The following is a 19314-nucleotide window of genomic DNA, read 5'->3' as shown; positions in this document are numbered from 1 at the left end:
GTTACTTGAAGGTGACGGCATTTTCTGGGGCCAACACTATCCCTGCAAGAGGAATCCCGGAACGGAAATCAAACAAGAAGGAGAGAGAGAACAGACGAACGTCAAAAAAAGGCACAAATGGCGAGCAAAGTACCGAAAATGCACTTTAGACGAACATGCATTACGAGGCTCGTACGGTGGATTTCCACATAGTGGTGGAAATTGATCGACTCCGCAGTGCCATTCGTCGTACAGGACGTCCTCCCGAATGGGGCAACAATACTGTGTCAACGATAGGTTTTTTTATTATACACTTGTATTATCCTTCAGTGTCTTAGCGTTGAACTCGATAGCTAAGGAAATATGTGTATACTGCATGTAATTTTTGGTAGGTTGTTTCGAGTAAGCAAAAACTTGATCCATGGTTGCCAAAATTCTGTTGTGGAAATTGCAGTGCAACGCATCCTCAACATGAGCAAGGCTGGCAAGTTATGTTCCTCGGAGTAGGTTTTTATTAGAAATGTTTTTTTTTACCTTTTCGGCACAAACCTAGAAAAACTTTTAGGTCTTCTAGGTGGGCACTGAATCTCACCTGTTTTTAATGAAAGATACGGCCATATCTGGACTATTGACCCAGTTTTTTAACACTAGAACTACCAAGCGTTTCAAGCGTTTTTCGTTCTTGTTTCATTTTTAAGCAATTTCGAAGAGTTAGAATATATTATATTGTTTATTGGAGATCGTACTATAAAGCATCTTTGTAAAATTAATGTTTCAACCTACCTTAGGATGGTTTAACCCTAAAAAAAATGATGGGATGAAAATGAAGCGTTCCAGTCAAAATGACTGGTCCGGTAGTTTTAGTGTTACTTTTGGGGATTTTGGAATCTCAAATTTAGACATACTTTTGGGGATTTCAGACTCAAAAATTTTAATAATTTAAAGGACTGTATACTTCAGCTGAAAAAGTCCTAAAAGAACCTAAAATAATATTAAAATTTATGTTGATAATTTGAATTATTTGAGGGGAAAAAATTGTAAAATAATCAACAATTAAACATTTTCAATAAAATGAAAAAGAAATGTAAATTCTTCATAAATAGTGGAGATAAAAATTCTTCAAAAATATCTCCATTATAAAAAGCATAAATTTCCTCCAATCTTTGGAGACAGTTTTTCATGCATGAATGAACATATTGAAGACTCCAAATCGGCTAAAACGCTACTCTTTTCTCTGGCCATGAATAGTTATGCTAGGTGTCGGGCTAGAATCGAAAACATAATAACTATTATTTGGAAAACATTTATTATCTCCTACATAATCACAAATGTCGTAGAACATTTCTCACCTGTGGCGATATGGTAAGGGTACCAGACGGAAGCAAAACGGGACTTAAGGATATTGAAGAATGGAAATAAAATCATTCATTCCGTAGGTAGTTTGTTTGTTCGGTGGTTTCTAAGCTCGTTTTCAACAGTACCCCCTTTTATCTACCCGTAGATAGATGGACCCTTGAGGTTTTTGTTCGATTCCGAAGATCGACTTTCGGGAGTTTGGAGTTTTCATCGGTGCCAAGTTTTTTACCGCAGACTTAGGATGATCAAGCATCGTACCACCGTCTGGGGAGGTGCTCGTGTATGTATGTGTGGCCATGGGTGGCCATAGTAGTTTCAGTACACCCCATCCCAACTCCATCCCGACAACTGAATCTGCATTCCTTTTCGATCCTGGATTTCGACGCCATGCATGGAAATTCAATGAAGTACACGGACGACGACATTTCATGCCTAACGCCTAGTGCTGACGGTTGACGCAAGGAAGCAATCCTTGGAAGGAAGGTGTAAAGGGGAAGCGACACGGTACGAGTTGACAAATTGAATACCGAGATCGTATGGCGGGTACAATAAATAACTGGGCAAAGTATTTTTGGCAAATAGTTCCGCGGTACCCAAAAACCGTTCGCCTTTGCAAGGTTCTTTGCTGCGGTTTGTTTACGTAAATATTGCTTGTTGACGGTTTGTGGCCACGGCTCTTCCCACTTGTTCTGGCGTCCATCGCACCAGGCTTTTGGTGCCCTTTCTTCGGTTGTATATCGTTTAGCATTCACGTGGCCGTCGGTTTGTTTGAAATGTGGTTATGTGGAGCTGTGTGGAAAAGATGCTTCATACGGCGGCGGCTTTACGTTCCTTCCCATATGCGGCCGTTTTCTTTGTCACCAGCGCGAAAATGTGGTGGAAAATGTTTTCCACTTCCGGCAAGAAATGAGGCCGATTTGTCTGGTGGGGATAGGGTTTTTTGGCTATCAGTCAAGTCGGTAATACTGGGGTTGTGGTGTAATTTACGATCGATCTTAGTTCGAACAAATAATGATTTTCAATATTTGGAGGAAGCTTGTCAGGGAGTTGTGTATCGATGGAAATTTTTTTTGTCTATTTTCTTGAGTTGAAAAAATCTCCCCTTTGCAAAGTTCCGACAGGTCGTTTTTAAAAAATATTTGATCCTTCATATGTATTATTTAAACATGTACGACCTCAGCTTATTAGACTGATTTGTGGGATCTATTAATTTAATTTTTTTTCTAATAATTTTTAGTCTTTTTAATAGTGTTTGAATTCTAATGCTTACTCAATATACCAGTAATGAATTTGAAAAAAAAAAAATATAAATTATTTCTTCTCTATGAAATTAAATGGCTAGCGCGCTATTTAGCAATCTACTACCCCAAAATGATTGACTTTCGGGGCAACTCTTTCGCCACTATGCGCAACGAACTTTCGCATGGCAGGGGCAGTTTATTTGGATTATGGCCGATAAGGGTTTGTGCTCGTTCGCAAATATATGCATCCTTATCCTGATTTATGTGCGCTTGGTTTCGCAAACTAACCCCCCCCCCCCCTAAGCTTCTCGCCCCTATCTGCTGGGGTTCCGTTGTTCCGAGCGCGAATCTTAACTTTTGTTACCCGCACCCGCATTGTCCTTCACCTTACACACACACACACACACGCGGAGTGGCCATTAATTTTCCGCTCCATAATTGTATTAGAAAATTCGTTTCGGTGATCGACTGTACGCAGCGATGCAAAAGAGGGTTGCCGCGAAGAGTTTGTTGGAGAGGAAAAAACCAAAACCTTACACAGACTGCGCGTATGCTCATTTCCATAAAGACAGACTAGCTCCGAAACAAGTTGGTGTGGCGCAAAAATCACACGCAGCGGTAAAAGTAATATCCAATTTCGAAAACCCCTTTTTTCAACGCGCCAAACTACTGAACGACGCTTTCGTTAATTACAATTAGTCTTATTGAAAATTTATGTTCCAACAATTCATTTGATGTCAAACGAAAGACATGCAGACAATCGGTGTCTGAATGGTGTTTGGAAAGCCCTGGCTTTTTTTGGGTGGTTGTGAGAAATTACACCTTGCCTTCGCTGTTTCTGCAGATTGTGTTTGCCTTTTTTCGAAAATGAACATTTTATTCGATGATCTTCCTCGTTTGATTTGCAAACAATTGAAAGTGAAAGGTTTGCAATTTTCTAAAATGGAAATTGTCTAAAGATTCGTCTCACTTCTTACCGACTACTGATAAGCATCAGCAGAGTATGGTTCACGGAAATTTTGAAGGTCTTCCGACGACAACCAGTTCTCCGGTTCAATTTTCTAGTGAACCGTCTGTCGCGTTAGCGAACGTTTTTAAATAATTACGGAATCAATTATTGTAATTGAATTAATGATAGAGATTAGAAATACGGCTAACGGCTTAAGATGACGATGGCAGCGATATCAGATGCTTTCGTTGCTTTCGTGTACCTCTAGCAGCCACACTCCAGTGCAGCGAGAGTGGAAAGAAGGAAAAGTGAGATAAAAACCGGTACAGGATAACCGTCAGGAATTGTCTTTGTTGTCGGTGGAAAGGATGCTGACTACAACGACGACGACGAGGACGACGAGGACGATAACGATAATAACGATGATCATGATAAATTTAATACCCGCTCACCAATTCAACCTCGGTAACGCTCAAGCGAAGCCTGGCTTAAGTCAACAAGGCGCGGGGAGGGAAGGTTTTATAGAAGAAAAGTAACTAACGGACGGTATCATTACGGTTGTTTATACTACTTCACTGTGTGTGACAAACACTATTGCTCATTCTTCCATTCCTCGGCTCTCGACGGAAAGTATGTTTTCCCTCGGCGAGGTTTTTTCCTCCCTTCCCAACATCATCCCAACTGAACTTATGCTTCCGGATTAGAACTAAAGAATGAGATTAACGTCGGGTAGACAAGTAGGGCAGTATGGGAGGACAAAAAAAAGACACCAGTTAAGAAAGATGGGTGCATGGTTGCATCCGGAAATTACGATTCCTTCTTACTTTGCACGAGGAAAAAGATGTTCTGTCTTGGTGCATTCTTCTACCAGCTCTACCAGTAGTTAGAGTAGTAGCTGAGCAAAAGAAAAAAGCGAATCGTAATGTTATTTTGCCAGTGACTTGTGCTATTCATCAAAGTTGTACCGAGAAGATACGACCGATGGGAATATGTTGTATGCTGTGTGGCGTGTTGGTGGTGTTTTTTTTTTGCTAGCAAACGATGGCCAGTTTGTGTATTCGCTTTATGTAATTAATTTTGTATTACAAGCTTGTGAAGCTTGTTTTCTTTATTTTAAGTTGTTTTTTGCATTAAAAAGAGAAGGAAATATTTTAAGCCCTATCAGGTAATAAAGGAAAGGGATACACAAATATGACATATATGACATCTTCATAAGCGAGAAATTTTCTTCGATTTTGATGAAGGTTATTAATTAATTGGATTATTTTCAAAATTGTTCCTTATTAATTATGATTGATTCTTTGGTTATTATAAGCTATTTGTGAGGTTTATAAAATAGTAGTGGAGTGTAGTTTATACAACTAAAATGAAGCGCCGATTATCCGGGTACGTTGGGACTCAATGTTGGCCGGATAATCGAACAACACGGATAAAAGATTCTTGTATACTTTCCTCATACATTCACTCTCCTTGTACACTTACTTTCCACAAACATGATAGTTTTTTAAGATCCTTCCGATCGTTATGACTCATATCTCATGAATTCAAAATAAACATGGCCAGATACGATCCCTTTAGAAGCTGCACGGATAATGAGACTACCGGATAAAAGGTACCCGGATAATCGGCAATCCGCTGTATTATTTTTTGAGTGATCGACGTAATGCAGTGTGTGAAATATTATTTTAAATTTAAGTGTGTTTCAACTTAAATCATCTGTCACTTTTTGTTATCAAGATCCTACGGTTGATAACTAGAAAGGGAGATTAAATGGGAAAGGTTTGTAAAAATGTTCCTGACGACTGTTTTACTTTACTTTTTTGTTCACAAAATTGAATAACAATGTTCGCACCATAATTTACATAATGTCAGCTGATTTTATGAAGGTTTGGTGACAAGGTTTGGGAAGTGTGCATGACGAGCTTGGGAGCGAGGTGGTTACATTGGTAAAGGGGAAACAAGCGTGGCTTGTAATGCTTATCAACCATCGGTTCAAATACCACCTGGTGCAAAACTTGTGACCTTTTGGGAGAACAAAATAGTTATGACACTTTTTAGACTTTTGCCGTTTGCCACTTTTGCAGTTTGAGTATGAAACTTTAATTACGATATTACTAAATTTTAAGAAAATGTTATATATTTTAAGGTATCCAACTTCAAGCCAAGCTTTTTATTCGTTTTAATACTAAATTATTTATGTTTTTACCTATTAAATTTTCCCCAAACAAAATTAAATTTATTCAACAAATCAATTCATACTTACATTCGAAGCAAAATCGTACTTTAACAATACTTTTTCTTTTACAAATGATTCCATATGGGTTGCCCTAACCGTTAGTGATAAGAAACCTACGTGAAAACACGTTACACCACGATTCGATGCAACAACACTGGAACGAAAATATTGCTACAAACTAAAAACGGGCATGTAAAAGGTAGAAAGAGATTAGGCGCCATGTTATCGAACGACTTTCGACTACAACCAGCTAAAACATTCGTCAGTAACCAGCTGTTGGTTGGAAGAATTGCAACGTTATTTTTTCTCTTGAAACTCATCTGCTGGGAAATGATACATCGTTGAAGGAAAGGTTTTTTTTGGAAGTTATTGTTTGGAGAAAAATTGAGTGCATTTTCCAGATGAGTGGAGGTTTTCCCAAGATCTTGTACCGAATTGCGGTACCGAGCGAGTGTGATCGTATTCGGGAGGCATTGCTGTCGTTTTATTTCCCCGAAGATCTTCTGACACGCTCCTACGTGGAAGAGAACCAAACCAACATTGGACCATCGGAAGAACATCTTCAGTATGTGCTGTCCTTCGTGTATCAGGGTATGGTAGCGTTAGCGATCGAAGAAGATCATGGAACGATCGTTGGTGTAACGATTGCACGTTGTGTAAAACCAAACACGGCGGAGGAGTTGCTTGCGCTCGTCCCATCGGCCGGAGTTCGTAGATGGGCGGAAATGGTACGACTCTATGCACATCTCGAGCAAACGGGAGATGTTTGCGGACGGTTCCGATCACGCCGTTCGTACCATGTGTTCGTTTTGGCGGTGGAACCACACTTTCGGCGTCGTGCTATCGGCCAAAAGCTGATGGAGTTTCAATTGGCGCGTGGTAAATCGTTACGCTTTCGGGTGGTGAGTGCCGATTTTACGTGCGAAACTTCGGCACGGATTGGTGAGCGGATGGATATGCGGTGCGTTAGTGCAATCTCGCTGAACCAGTACAGGAGTCAGGCTGGGGAGCACACGTTTGTGGCATCGGGTGTTAATCACATCATAAGCACTTATGCGCGTTATGTTTAAGATGTCTAAAGAGGTCTATCCATGTGAAAAATGTGAGTTAAGGAAAATTTATTATTATAAAATAAAAATAAAATAAAAGGGCTAATTTCACTCCCATGTATATCACGCGAAACGCAGACATACCAAGTTTTAAATAGAAATAGAAAGAAATAAACATAAATCATTCAACGAAAAAACATTGTATCTTCTAATTGAAATGTTTTTTTCAAGCACTGAATGTTTACTGAAAACCCGTTGCCATGATTCATTACTGTCTTTTTGTCGAACCCGCACCGTAGCCCAGGTCTTTAGAATTGATAATTGTAGAGTTGAGGAAAAAAAAAGTAATAATTTCCCGAAGCAGTACTACCGGACTGGACCAATACTAGGCCGGAAGGCAAACTTTCAGTGAGTGCGGCGAGCAGAACGATGGGGATGGTTTGCGATTGTAATTAATGAATTTGTTTTCGTTTGCGGCACTTTTCCGGTGCCAGCATGTTTCACGGTAAGGAAACATTTTATCCCTTCGGTGTATCCTCCTGCCGGGTGGGTAGAACATTTTCTTGGGAAAATATTTTTTACACAAATTTGTATTGAATATTTTTAAGGTATATAAAATTGCTTTTTTATATTGTGATTTTTCAAAATTAATATTAATTAGAATTGTTATAATATTTTTTAAAAATAAATTTTCTCTCATTTAATAAAAGATACACAAAGAACCAAGATACTTACCGAACACGAATACGCCAACAGGAGCCGAGTGGAGAAGCTCCAATTTCGACGGCCATGACTGAGTTTGTTCAATCAACTTTAGTCATTAGTTATGAATTATTACACAAACAATCGCCACTGCAGTGCGGATTGGCACACAGGTTCTTGGCGGGAAGTAGTAGCTTGTGCCTTGGAGCAAACCAAAATGATGGAAAAAATCGTCCAAAAGTGTCCATCGCGAACGTTTGGTGGTGTACAGCTTTGAACGCTGCAAGCAATGCTGACAGGACGACGGTCGGTAGAAATGGCGAATTAATGAGCCAACCGAAGGACGAAAAATCAACTTCTGCCAAGAGCCATCGATCGAACGCCGAATGGAATGAAAGATGAGTGAACGGCACAAATAAGACACGAGCGAGAAGCAAAGAGAAAAAAGAAAGACATTTTCCTCATTCACTAAAAAGAACACTTGAGGAGGAAATCTCTGCAGCGTTTAGAGATGGCAATTAGTGAAGTGCTCCTTGATGATGCTTTCGGACACAGCGTTGGACAAACATGGTTGGTGGGGTGGTTTTTGTTTATTTGTGTGCTTTATTCGCCTCGCGTTTTTTTTTACTTATGCTCATCAAATTTCCGATGCGTCCATTCACAGTCATGATTTATTATTCTCCGGACAGTAAAACACGTCCACGTTCGTTTCCCGGCACTCCCGGAAATGGTAGTTGAATGCACCGAGACTGTACTTACTGGGGGACGGTTTGAAGTAGTTTAGCCCGCGGCCAATCTTAATGACGTAACCATTGCTAAGTCTGTAAAGTAGAAGAGAGGCAGTAAAGTCGTATTTCAATGCCATACGATTTTGGGTTGTTGTGTTCTATGAGAAAAAAACGGGAAGACCACTTACATCACTTGCCGATCGTGCATGTGTTCCGAATATTCGACGACAAACTTAACCGCATGCTTGTGAAGGCTTTCCTTTAACGTTTCGAATGCTCGACCCTGCTCGTTGTTGTTTTTGGTGTCCTTAACCGTCAGCAGTTGAATGTACTTCACATTCCGGCAGCTGCTTACCGCTAACTCGCAAAGCATCACCAAATTGCACACCTGATAGTGATCCCGTACGTACGGTTCCTCGATCAGTATTTCGTGCACCTCATCGGTTAAGTATTTGCCAAAGATTCTGCTGTAACTGTATCCGGTGCTACCTTCGACGATGTGAATTTTATCACTTATCACACCTTTGCTTTTCCAGCGCGTTACCAGCTCCTTCACCTGTTCAGCACGGTTCATGTATTCGAGAATTTTAGCCTGATAATGTTGCTTCCGTTTCGGATCCGTTTCAGCTGCAATGATGTAGCACACGAGCGGGGTAACCCGGCCCGGTTGTTAGGATGATTCATACGACGAGTCATACGACGGATGTTAATGCGTCACCTTTCGATTCTTTGAGCAGCGATTCGATGCCATCTTCGTACAGTTTAAGTGCTTCCAACTTTCGGCCAACCACATCATACTCGATGGCTCTCGTAAGCAACGTAACGGCCATCATCTGTGATGTGGCCATGATGATTCTGTTGGTTTATTACTCACTTTTAACACCAAACAAATAAGATATCTCGGCATAACAAAGCGCAAGCAAAAACTTTCACTACGAACTAAATATGTAAATAAACACAGCTGATCCGTTTGACGGGCGCGCTTCAGCCAGCTGTCAAAAGTGATCGAAAAAGTCGAGCAGTTGTGTGCTGGCAGAATTCAAATTTTCGGACTGTTCGTTGGTAAGCACGTGCTCGCGGAGGAAAATGACGCATGCGTTGAAATTGTTGTTTTGTTGTGCAGTAATTTGTAACCTGAAGCTATTGAATTCTTATTATTAGCAATTTTGTTGCTGCAACGTTCTTTTGAGACAATAGCAACAATTGGCTGCGAGTTGACCAATTTGATTTTTTTTGGGGGCAGTTAAAGAAAAACAAAAGAAACTTGTTTACTTTGCATGATTGTTTTTATAGGCACATGTTTATTTTTAGTCTAAAGGGAAATTGATCGTAATTTATTTAATTAATTTCTCTAATTTTCTCCATTGTTTTATTACTATTTCCACAAAACAGAACACTGGAAGCTTGGTGATATTCGCAATACAATTTTAGATTTCATCTGAAGCACTTCCAAAGCATGTACAATAATTCTAGGAAGGGAGAGCACGATAGCATAAATTGAGGCCATCTACCCGCTCTACGGTCCGGTAAGGAAAAGGACATCGAGAAGTGCATTATCCTTTTCAATAAAAAAATAAAAGAAAACCCAAAGAAAAACAAGCATCCTTTCCATCAAGGTTCAGTACTACGGCAGGGCATGTCGGCAATCCTTGTCGGCATGGATTTTTTACCCTTCCACCTCCTCCCCCACCCACAATGAAAGGTGATAAGGGGTGGTGCTGGGTGGTGGGGAAATAAAAAATGACTTATTTTTAAGACCCCTAGACACGGAAACGGTAAAATGGTTTTTGGGGCAAAACTTTTTTGCTTCTCATTTGTTTGCATCCGATTGGCCTTTTCCGGATCTTGTGCCCCCATGCATGCCCCGTCCACACCAATCCTGGTTGCCTTTGCACAGGTTTTCACGGAAGGATGTTCCGTGTTTCGGGAGACCGTCGAATTTTATTACTGTTTTGCGTACCCAACGTGGGTTGGCTTGGGATGTAAGAGGGTTTTTTTCCTTCGTTGTCACTATAACCCGAGTGGAAGAATTTTCCGATGAACCTTCCCGTGTTGGATGACAAAGGAATTGGGTATCGGTAAAGCACCGTATCGATGACGGGAACGGGTGTAGTGGGACAGGGATTGCGAAGATATTGAGTAATATCTTTTTTATTCAATAAGTTTTTGTGCGAGGTGTGATTCGTGTCGGGACTGACCATTTTGGTAGCGAAAGAAATGGTAATTTTTGGCCGGTGATAATAAAGAGGATTCAATTTCTCATAGGCGGTGGGAGGGATGTTTTTTTTATATCTGTGTGTGTGAAAGTGGTCGGTTGTATTGGACCATTCAATGAAGAATAACCCTTAGCCCTTGTGCCGACGAAAGATGCAACCGAGTTAAGAGGGGGAACGGCAAAGAAGCGTTGGACTAAGACATCGTACCAAAAAGGCTGGACGGCAGGATGATTAATTTACACTTGAAAGAAAATCCTTTTGCCCGAACAATGCCGCTACGGTCCATTTGATGGAAAGGTTCCGATAAAGTGGCCACGGTTCTAGTCTGGTCCGGTTGGGTTTGTTTTGCCGTTTTTTTTTACTCCCAGTTGCTGCTTGGAGTCTCCCGTCCCACACCAAAAACCCTCTAATGTTTTGTATTTTCGGTGGTCCAGGGTTTTGTGTTAGGCCTTCTTCTCGGGATGGTGATAAATTGATTTTGACGAACTCTGGCATTGGACGATTCATTTTGCAGCTGTAAATTGAGTTGTATTGCTGGGTGAGAGGTGGCTATAACGCCTCGTCCCGGGTGTTGTCCACCTTTGCGGTTACGTCAGTGTAATCGGTGCCCAAAAACGGGTGGCCACCGGTGAACCGATTGTTGGGCTGTTTCTATTTATATATGATTTTTTATCTGAAAAAAAAACGCTAGTTGCTATTGACAATGATTGCCCGAACGACTTCGGTCAGGTAATGAATGTTTTCTACGTCATGCACGGACAAAAGGGAACATCTTTCGTGGGTTGGATCAGCGTAGAATTTGAAGATGATTGGCACATCGTTTCGGTAATATATGAACGCAAACATCGAATGGTGGGAGAATGCGTGGAAGATTCTCTGCCATTACCGATCGACTGTTGGGTTGTGGGATGGATTTAGGAAGGAATGGTAGAAAATTTTTCGGGAAGAAACGAACGATCCATCATGGTGGTGATGGATTGATAGCTTTGAGGATGCTTTCGATTCAAAAAGATTTGAAAGACGCGAATGGAATTATTTTTTCTGTTGTGACTATTGTAAAATGTGTCTTTTGGATGGATAACGTTTTAGAAAATTGTTTTTATTCTCTTCTTTCGACCACGTTGCAAAGACATGGTCAGGACTCCAATCCGTTTCCAGGAAACTTGGTCTAAGGCTGCAGTCCTCGATCCACGGCTGCATCTGATCTCAAAGAGGTTCGACTCCTCTGGATCCAGCTAACGAGCTCGCTGTGCTCCTCTACGAACGGACCGCTGACGAGTATCTTCCTGGTGGGCCTTGAGTCCGGCATCCTCATCACGTGTGCCAGCCATCGTATTGACAACTTCAGGCTTTGACAACTCCAGGTTCATTTGCCTTCTCCTATAGAGAGTCCTTAGCACCGGCCGTTCAAAAATAGCAAGTGCATTGACGTCCTCTGTTAGTATAGTCCAAGACTCATACCTATAGAGGACTACCGGACGTATATATCGGGCACTTCGTGTGTTGCTGGAGTCTTCCGGACTCCATCACAGATTACTGGAGTTTGTGAAGCGCATGGTATGCACAATTTCCTTGAACAATGCGCCTTCGAATTTCGCTGCTCATGTTGTTGTCCGAAGTTACGATCGTACCGAAGCAGCAGAACTCCTCTATTACCTGTAGGTCGTCGCCGTCAACAGATACTCTGCTTCCGAGTTGGGCTCTATCACAGTCAGAGCCTCTGACAAGCAGATACTTTGTCTTCGTCGCTTTGATCCTCAATCCAATCCTGTCGGCCTCGCATTCATCCGATAATGTCGATGTTATCCGCGAAGACGAGACAGACAACAAACAGGAGAGTCCGTCCCTTTGCCTCAGACCCCGGTGAGATTCGAACGATTCCGACAGCATGTTCGATACTCTCCTCTTGCACTGCACCCTGTCCATAGTGGTCTTCAACATCCGTACCAGATTCCCTGGAAATCCGTACTCCTGCATGATATTCCATAGTTCGGTCCAATCTATGGTGTCGTAGGCCGCTTTGAAGTCAGGTGGTGTGTAGGGATCTGGTGCTCTCGGTATTTCTGGAGGATCTGCCGTAGAGTAAAGATTTGATGTTTTGATACTAGTTGATTTGAATTTAAATTTTTATTTCATTAAAACCGATTTTTTTGCTGCTGAAAACGGCCAAGCCGTCCGTATATCACACACATCACCAGACCACCCACACTAAAACAGATTTAATTTTGTGAAAATTTATTGCATCTATGTATTATATCACCGGGTTGGTATGACACTAACCATCATTCAACAGTGTAACAGCAATTCAAAATGAATCCCAATTCACATCAAACAACTACACAACCTTTTAACCCTTGGTGTTCTTTATTTCCGACGACCCTCTTACCACCGTGGCTTGTTTTATGTGATTTTCCAAATGTCTCCCAGTACGCTCGGACATTCAGACAAGTGACCGGACGGGTGAAAGGTTTTTCTTTAAGAGTTTCATTCTACTGGAATGTAGAAAATGCATGACCCAGCCTGTACCCGTATTTATTATTCTGCCTTACCATACCTACCAGACACAAAAGCCACAACACATACCGACACCGACAAGAACGCATCCCTTCGGTACAAGGCTTCAGCAATTCCGGACGCCAAACTGGACGGGAAAACGGAAAAGCGGCGCGGTAAAGATAAACAAGGTCATTCCTTCAAATTCACTTCCAGATTATTAATTAAGTTGTTATCAAAACATCGACGACATCCATCCCCGTTGGCTTGGAGGGGTTGGGGGATAACATTATGGGCTGCTGCCTTTTTGCCATTCCCAGAATACCCTTGCACACACACGACTAATCGCTGCGATCGTTCGCTTGCGAGACAGAGACACAACGGCACAGAAGTACAACGACAACAAGCTTATAATTTATTGCTAATACTACCGGAGGCTTTAATATCCGAAGGAATGCTTCTGGCCACTAATTAAATTAAACAAATTCCATCCTTTTTCTCGTGCTGCGGTCGTTTGTTTTTTTTTTTTTTTGTTGGGACCAAGCGTCGCACAGCATCTTACCGGGTTACGTACCACAAACGGGGCGCACAAATACATGGTTGCGACAAAACCGAAGGCATCGCGTCGTGCGTTAAATCGTAATCCCGTTCTCGGGATGTACGAGTGGCCATTTTTTTCCTCCCCGTTCCCCCTCCCTCCTGGATAGTCCACAGTCCTCATCGACTGTTGGGTCGATTTACCACCCATCCAGTGGCATTATCCGTGACAATCCCTTCGTCGTCTTGATGGTTTTGCCGTTGTACGTCTTCGTCCCGTGACTAGACGTGATGGCTGCGAGCGGCGGAATAGCTTCACCGTATCCGAATATCCTTTCCGAGGGGGTGGGGCTTGGGGAGAGGGCCGTTAGGATTTTCATGGCTGAGCATGTGGTGATAGTGACCGATTTGGAGCGGGACGAGTCCGTTGATAACATCTAGTGCGTATCCTATCGCGTTTGCGTCGTGTGGAATCGCTTCTCGGCAAGAATGCATGGACAAGAAGGGACAATATTTTGTGGATTTACCCACCCCGCCTTGCTGTACCCTTGCTACGGCCTCTTCCTGTATGTTACTCCTCAGTTTACGCAGAAAACGCCGTTTTTGGAGGTACTTTTGCTTCACGAAATTGCTCGGAACAACAAGCGGAACTAGCCTTGGATGCCGTGTCTAACTTGTAGGACATTTGGTGTAGATTAGTTTTTGCTCATGCCACATCGGAAGGATGGGAAGCGAAGGATTGAAATAAGTGCGTATGCGTACGGAAGTGCGTCGCGGCATATCAACGATCTCCGGCGAGTGTGCCGCAAGTACAGAGGGCTGGCAAAGAGGATGACCGTGATGTGATGTGATTTCGTGTCATGCAGTGGGAAAGTGGATCAACCGGTTCTGGTTTTGTGGCAAAGCTGATGCTGTATTCTTGTTCATGCGTTTGCTTGTATCTTTTAATTGTCCATCGATCTGCCTCCAGAGGGGTTTTGGACGGATTGGTAGGACATTTGTTGAATTGAAGTTGAAATGTATCTTCTTGTTTGTGCGGAAATTGTTGCTTTTTCAGTGCGAGAAAATTTTTATTTTATTTTATTTGTTTTCTTTATTTATTTATTTGTTTATTTATTTTTTTCTTGAAGAACGGCCTTGGAATCTTCATTATAATATGTTTTTAGTTCTAAAAACCATTTCCAATAAGCTAGAAATAAACATTGCTTTGTAGCTACAATGCTTTCAATTGAACCTCTATCATCCATCAGGCTTCTCGTACGAACACAGTGCAGTTTAACGATATATCGTGCTTTAACTTTACGAACGGTTCGGTTGGCCGATGGACACCCAAGCTCGGACAGTCGGAAAACAACATGGAAGAAAATTGATGAGCCGTGCTAAGACCGTTACACCAATCTTTTACTAGACGATCGTTTTTAGCGAAGCAATGAGATCACATCTAGATAAGTAATTCATTAGATAAATAGATGGATTGTTCCGGATGAGGGGTTTTTTCTCTTTCTTTAGGGACAATTTTCTTCTTTCTTTCCCTTTCTGGCGCAGTAAAACCCACGTTAGTGCCATGCTGGTACTAGTGGCTAGTGAGAACGCTCTATGTCGGTCAGTAGTTTTATGTTGCGGAGTTAACGTTTGTACATCTGTGGCATGAAGTGAAATGGATTATCTATTAGTGTAAGATAGGTTGTAAAGTTTTACAGATCAATATTGATGCGTAAAATGTGTTGAGAAGCTCAATAGTAAGGTTAACTATTATTTATAAGATAAAATACTATTTTTACGTTTGAACATTACAATAAGTTTCAAATTTAATATAGTGAATATTTATTAAATAATATGAGAAGCGAAAAGACGACTGCGAATTACAAAAGGAAACCCTTCAAAAGCTTGATTGATTAAGGATTTAAATTTATAATCATATTCGATCATATTTTCTCTCTTGAAATCTTCACTTTATGCGTCCAAAGATGTTTTTTACAACAACAAAAAATTATGCAAAAATCCGTTTCGGACAATAACATCATCCGGGTTGCTTTATCCAGTGCTCTTTTGATCAATAGCCATTTGTATGCCTTTGTTCGCAAATGCAGATGAATTAAATCCTGGCATGTAATTTTCAGCCTCACACCGCAAAACACCGCAAAACACTTTTGCCGTGGGAAGATATCGATGATAAAAGGACGTGCCAATCAGGACCACATCAATTTATCATCGCTGACAAGCCGAAGAATAGAACCCTCATTCCGTAGCAGGAGTATCTGTTCTGGGGGGTGGTGGTGGGAGGTAGGGTCATCGTCGATGGCCCCTTTTTCGCTTTACGCACGCAAGCAAAACCCGCATTGACAACAAGTACAGTATCAATCAATCAATCTTTTATCAATCCTTACATTATCTCCTGCTAAAAAGGTATGCGAGATTCGACATTCACAGCCAGATTTCTTGGTACTCCCGGCGGCAAAGCCCGTATGTATATGTGTTCCATGTGATACGGTCGGTGGTAAAAACCTTCTTCCCAAAAGGGCCATTGCTCCAACTGTGCTGGTGCAGTGATCCTTCTGTCTTCTTTTTTTTCCTGGTTGTTGCCACACTAACTTCCTAGCTTCCGATGGGATTACTGTTGCTCCCGCCGTGTACTAAAAGCCTCCCCTCAGTGCAACAAAAGACACACAGGGGCACAAGACGCACTATTTCCCACAGCCGCACAGGCCTTTCAATGCACGTAAAATCCTTCTTATGTAACATAATCTGCTACGAAATCTTAATCGAAATGTTTTTTTTTTCGTCCATCCCTTCACAAAGTACAGCCGCTCTTAAATCTCCGTTCGTCCGTTCGTATTGCGTTCTATGGTGGTGTATGGTTTCCTGTCGACAGGTTGAATTGTTTCGCTTTCGTCTCACGATCGGCACATTTCTTCGGTTGTCTTGGGGACGTTACTGGTGTACGTTTACTATTATTATTCAACAGCGCACAGAGTCCGTTACTTTATATGGCAAGAAAAGCGCGAAAGGGAACCCATCATTCCTAGTGGGTGGTTTACCTTGCTTTTCATGGTCAATGTAATGCAGAAAAGATACAAAAAACAGAACAGAAAATATTATGTACAGATAAGATTTTTAAATTGCGTGATGATACCAAAGATCAACAAAAAAAAACAAAAAATGTATAACTTTTAATGTAAAATTATAAAACAATTGTATAGTCTTTAGTAAGTGGTTTAAATAACATTGCAAAAACGAGTAAGTAACAAAGAAAAATAAAAATATTCTTTACAAAAATAAAATCAAAAGCTAGCTTCAGTGATCAATAATTGAAACAAGAAAAAAGAAAAGTAAAAAAAAGTAGTCTTTATTTTTTAGATGATTTTACCTCATTCGCAGCTTGACTGCTTATTTGTCCAACTTCCAGCAATCTAACATACAAAACCTACCCGAGTACTTCCCTGGTACGATTTATTTCTCTTACCGATGGGAACAATACTTTCCCTCCAGGGGAGGGAAAACACTAGTGAAGTACAACACCAACGAAAAAAAAGAGTGAAAAAATGAAAAGCATAAAAAATAGAACACACGACGAATGAAAATCTCATGTGTGATATGTAGTTCCACTTTCATGCAACTTCAACGAAGCGGCCAATGAACGGGTGTTGTTGGTTGGTTTTATTGGTCTCACTTTTTGCATCCTTTCTCTCGTGTGTTGTCTTATCACAACCACCACAACCACCTTCGGGGTGGGTGGGTGTAAAAATAAAAGCGGTAAAAGTGAAAGGGTAAACGAAGACATCATTTCTCATTTTGCCACATCCCCCCTATTGGGCTATAGTGCGCTCACGTAAGAGACGAATGGAAGGAAATCTTTCCACTTAGGTTGTGTACTTTTTTTTTGGTTTTTTCGGATTTGGCTATCGTCCCCGGGAGGATTTTTAAGCACGGATTGGTGTCTCCTGGACAGAAGAATACTTTTGGTGCAAGTAACAAAATATGAAGAGGAAGAAGAGAGTGTTAGTGAGTGGTACAAAGTTTAGGAAAAAAAAAAATATTTTAAAAAAAGTTACCAAACTTCTAAAAGCAAGTTAATATTATAAAACTTTTATTAAACTGCTAGGAATAGGAAATAAATTAGCTAAACAAACTGTAACAAAGATAGAGTGAAAAATTATTGACCATAAACTATGAACTACGAAAGAAAGTCCCAGCCGATGTCATTCATTCCCAAATGCACCAGTAATCCTTTACACGATTGTGATGCAATCAACATTTTCGCCCCGCAAAAAGCAAAGTGTCAGAGCTGGTGGGAATGTTTTGCTAGTTTATATGCGGCCAGTGAGAGCAGGTGATAAGTTCTTCCGTCAGGGATTTCCTGTCCAGCTCTCTGCTAAGCACTATCACTTTTCCCAGTTCCCCGGTTCGGCCGTAGTAACGGAATTCAATCTCTCCCACGACCATTTTCCATTGTCCATGAGCTTTAGAAGACACACACACACACACACGAGAACGTGATAAAAGTGGGATGTTAGACTGTTGGTAGAAATGGCTGGATTACATCTATCTTATTACCACTGCTAACCGAGGCGGCACCGGAAAAATCATCCAAAAGCTTTACACTTTCCAGCACGATTAGAAGCGATTTTTCCGTACATTCCATTCCGATGCCATCTCGGAAAAATGTGCGAGAAAAAAACGGGAGGAAAAATGCATCCGGAACATTGTTATTGAGATGGGATTTAAAAGGGTTTGTTGTTTGCCATTAGATGCTTGTTAAAATCGTTTCTTGCGTTTTTTAAGAATATTTACTACAATTCTGATTGTTCATCTTTTGGAGGGGCAGTTGCTTTACAAACAAGTGGTGGAATGTTGTGCAGTGACCCGAACATTTTAATTTCAAGCTAGAGTGCAACTATTACGATGCATGGATGCAATTTTTTTCAAGCTACTGCCTGTGTTTCGTTATATGACATTAAGGAGTTTTTCCCTTCATTTCGTTAAGGGCATAGGTCGTATAGCGTCTGGTGCAGTATCGTGGAAAAAGGGAAATCTTTTTTGATGCTACCCTTGGGACCACTCGTAAAAAGCTTAAGCGGTCGCGTTAAAGCTTTTTGTCAGTAGTTAGAAGAAGGAACGTCTTTTTAAGAAGAAGATCTTTTAGTATGGAAAGTGGCGTTAAAAAGTTAAAAATCAAATTTAAACAAAGTCCCGACTCTAGAACTACCAAGCGTTTCAAGCGTTTTTCGTTCTTGGTTAATTTTTAAACTATTTCGCTAAGTTGGAGTATATTTTATTGTTGTTTTTTTAGATCTTACTGTAGATGTAATATATGAAAAATTGATATTTCAACTATCTTAGGATTGTTTAACACGAATAAATAATGTGATGAAAATGAAGCGTTTCAGTCAAAATGACTGGTCCGGTAGTTCTAGTGTTAAACATTTAAACACCTTTTTTAAATCTATTTCATTATAATTTGTGTTTAAATATAATTTCATCCTCCAATGGAAGTTTTATAGAAACTAATGTCACTAAATTTTAAATATAAACTTTAAGCCTAAAAGGACAACAACGCTGTTCTTCATCTACCAGCCCTAGTTACATTTGCTTACTGTTCTTTATGGTTTCTTTCGGTGACATTTAGTCTCTTTACGGCCCTGAGTGATATATGGTTGTTTGCCGTTTTTTTTGTTGTTGTGTGTCACCACACCACACTGAAAAGTAGTCCCAACCAGTAGCTTGTGTACCAAAGTTTCCCCAATTTCGGCCACATTCGGTTGGGCTGTTGAACTGAGCACTGCCGACCATTCCCGGTTTTATAGTTCATCTAACGAGTGGTACGAAGA

General features: G+C 40.9%; 2 protein-coding genes across 2 annotated transcripts; one reads left to right on the top strand and one right to left on the bottom strand.

Annotated features, from left to right (window-relative positions):
* Positions 1-6130: 6130 nt before the first annotated feature.
* LOC125771194 (uncharacterized) lies at positions 6131-6947 on the top strand. Its single transcript, XM_049441585.1, has one exon. The coding sequence runs from the start codon at positions 6163-6165 to the stop codon at positions 6829-6831; it is 669 nt and encodes a 222-aa protein (XP_049297542.1). The 5' UTR covers positions 6131-6162; the 3' UTR covers positions 6832-6947.
* A 1149-nt stretch (positions 6948-8096) lies between these two features.
* Positions 8097-9223, bottom strand: LOC125771193 (MIT domain-containing protein 1-like). Its single transcript, XM_049441584.1, has 3 exons — positions 8959-9223; positions 8429-8867; positions 8097-8333 (listed from the first exon to the last, which is right to left on the bottom strand). The coding sequence occupies exons 1-3, from the start codon at positions 9086-9088 to the stop codon at positions 8177-8179; spliced, it is 726 nt and encodes a 241-aa protein (XP_049297541.1). The 5' UTR covers positions 9089-9223; the 3' UTR covers positions 8097-8176.
* Between the last annotated feature and the right edge of the window lie 10091 nt (positions 9224-19314).

Source organism: Anopheles funestus, chromosome 3RL (genome assembly GCF_943734845.2).
Source record: "Anopheles funestus chromosome 3RL, idAnoFuneDA-416_04, whole genome shotgun sequence".
Classification (NCBI taxonomy): domain Eukaryota; kingdom Metazoa; phylum Arthropoda; class Insecta; order Diptera; family Culicidae; genus Anopheles; species Anopheles funestus.
This window is presented reverse-complemented; position numbering and strand designations above follow the sequence as displayed.

What these genes read in the sequence shown, in the direction of transcription:
- LOC125771193 (XM_049441584.1), bottom strand. Translation starts at nt 9,088, where the DNA reads ATGGCCACATCACAGATGATGGCCGTTACGTTGCTTACGAGAGCCATC. An exon ending in GCTGCTCAAAGAATCGAAAG is followed by an intron (nt 8,868 to 8,958) that starts GTGACGCATTAA and finishes ACATCATTGCAG; the next exon opens with CTGAAACGGATCCGAAACGG. An exon ending in ATGCACGATCGGCAAGTGAT is followed by an intron (nt 8,334 to 8,428) that starts GTAAGTGGTCTT and finishes TCTACTTTACAG; the next exon opens with ACTTAGCAATGGTTACGTCA.
- LOC125771194 (XM_049441585.1), top strand. Translation starts at nt 6,163, where the DNA reads ATGAGTGGAGGTTTTCCCAAGATCTTGTACCGAATTGCGGTACCGAGC.